The sequence below is a fragment of the Sinocyclocheilus rhinocerous genome, unplaced genomic scaffold (genome assembly GCF_001515625.1).
Source record: "Sinocyclocheilus rhinocerous isolate Xijiao unplaced genomic scaffold, SAMN03320098_v1.1 scaffold1168, whole genome shotgun sequence".
NCBI lineage: Eukaryota > Metazoa > Chordata > Actinopteri > Cypriniformes > Cyprinidae > Sinocyclocheilus > Sinocyclocheilus rhinocerous.
The window spans coordinates 41,778-44,297 of record NW_015650373.1 but is presented as its reverse complement, the minus strand read 5'-3'; the positions used below and the strand labels follow the sequence as shown (position 1 = coordinate 44,297).

Below are 2,520 nucleotides of genomic sequence, written 5' to 3'. Positions count from 1 at the left end.
AGCCAGAACACTGAAGATGGGTCATGGATGGGTCTTCCAGCATGACAATGACCCGAAACATACTGCCAAGGCAACAAAGGAGTGGCTCAAGAAGAAGCACATTAAGGTCATGGAGTGGCCTAGCCAGTCTCCAGACCTCAATCCTATAGAAAATCTGTGGAGGGAGCTGAAACTTCGAGTTGCCAAGAGGATCTGTAAAGAGGAGTGGATCAAAATCCCTACTGAGATGTGTGCAAACCTGATGACCAGCTACAAAAAACATCTTACCTCTGTTCTCGCAAACAAGGGTTTCTGCACTAAGGGTTGGTATTCTGTCTCTATACGTTAAAATAAACCTACCATAAAATTACAGACCCTTAATTTCTTTGTAAGTTGGCAAACTTACAAAATTAGCAGGGGATCAAATAAATATTTCCCCCACTGTATACTTAACACAAATATCATATAGCCTACATAACACAAATCTGTACACATGCAGAGCTGAGAATGTACAGTATGTGTAAAATTACAACATCTGAAATCTCCCAAATGCTCAATATTCACAATTATTAAAGCTGAAGTATTACATTTTTTTTTTTTCGATGCAATGCCTTCTCCTTTCAAAGCTTGATATGCAAACAACATTTTGGTGCTATAACAACTCGCTCTCAATGCAGCAACATTAACTTGAGTTTGGGGAAGAGTCAAGGAAACTTGTTTGACCACAAGCTTTGGCAACATGCTAAAACATGCTAGCAATCCCTGTTGAAAAAAAACTGCATATGCATTATGTGTTGGTTCTAAGCAACTAGCTCCTGCTCAGGACCAGCTTAGGACCAGCACATGACCAGCTAAGGACCAGCTTAAACCAGCTCAAACCAGCAGCCATGCTTCAAAACATACCTAACCAGCATATGCTGTTTTTTTTTTCAACAGGGATACCTAGCAAAATGCAAAAATGTGCAATCAACATGCTAGATAAAACAACACTAGCAGCATGTTAAAAATATTTTACATTAATGCATTTAACAGACACTTTTATCAAAAAGAGGAACAAAAGTAATTTGTCAAAGAGCTAACAATAATTGTAATATACAATGCCAAGTTTATTAGACAATTGGCTAGAAAACACAACAACATTATGCTAGCATCACTCAGCAACATGTTAATAATGTTACTGTAACGTGGCTGACGAGACGTGAGACGTGCGGATCCATGTGCAAGCTTTATTCACAGGCGTGGTCAGAAACAGGCATGGGTCAGACAACGGCAAACAGGAATATGGAGGACAAGACACAAGAATAATCCTAGGGCTAGCGAAGGTCAACGAATGGCGAACAGAATCAAAAGGGCGAGACTAAAGGGATAAATCCAGGAAACCAGGCAAGGATCAGAAACCGAGAAAACAGACAAGGCAAGACTAGGCTAAGGCAGGGTAAACTAACGAGGGCTCTGTAGTGTAGCTATCAAAAGATAAGCGCTAAACAATACTCAACACCGGGAAGGGATCAGAGTGAGTGTTAAATAGTGAGTGAGTGATATGAAACAGCTGTGTGCAATCAGTGAAACAGCTGTGTGCAATCAGTGCTGTGTGCAATCAGTGAAACAGCTGTGTGCAATCAGTGCTGTGTGCAATCAGAGCAATGAATGATGGGATATGTAGTCCGGGGTGATATGCAACAGTGTGTAGTGCGAGAGTCAATGAAAATGGAAAGGGTGACCTCTGATGGCTAGCAGACGGAAGTTCATGGACCGGATACGTAACAGTTACCAATAATGGTTAAGAATCAACAGAGAACATTTAGTGGTTTCTTAAACAACTATCAGGATTTTAATGTGGTCTAATGTGGTTTCATAGGAGTGTCTGACATTGCCTGTTGTGGTTTCGTAGGGTCTACTAAGGTCTTATTTGGTCTCAAGTTGTGTAATATTGCATGTATGAGTTATCATTGGTCTTTCTGATTTTGACATTCTGGCTGTCATTCTTAAAGTGTTTAAAAGTATTTTAACCATTCATATATTTTTTTTCTTGCCAAACTTTACTCTAGTTACTTCTGTAGTTCCATTTGGTGATGCTAGTGGTGAATCAACGACACGCTTCAGCTTTAAATGCATGTGTGTGTGTATGTATGCTCTTACCCTGAGTGTGTGTATGACTACATCTTGTGCTTCCAGTTCTCCTTCCAGAATGCTGAGCAGCATCAGAAGTTCAGCTTTACTGAGAGTCTCCACATTCATCCTGCTGCCCTGTAACACACAAATAGATGAATTCAGTATCTGGTGCCTGAAGCAAAACCGCTGATTTAAAGGTGGGCAATACAACTCAGTGTTTTAGCAGGTCATGCACTGTGTAACTTTACTGAGACCAATGAAACTGGATCATACCACACACATACACACACATAGATCAATTTCTCTGGCCTAGAAACGCAATCAAGTTCCACACATTTCATTATTGAATCACTCTTGATCTGAAATGACATTTGTGTGAGTCTGGCATTCATGAACATTAAAACACACACACACACACACACACACACA

General features: G+C 40.3%; 1 protein-coding gene across 1 annotated transcript in view; it reads right to left on the bottom strand.

Annotated features, from left to right (window-relative positions):
• LOC107711913 (CTTNBP2 N-terminal-like protein) overlaps positions 1-2,520 on the bottom strand; it is a 22,760-nt gene that overhangs the window by 11,565 nt on the left and 8,675 nt on the right. The window contains exon 2 of the mRNA XM_016517002.1: positions 2,119-2,226. Coding sequence (XP_016372488.1) covers positions 2,119-2,226 — 108 coding nt within the window. The remainder of the gene's footprint in view (positions 1-2,118; positions 2,227-2,520) is intronic.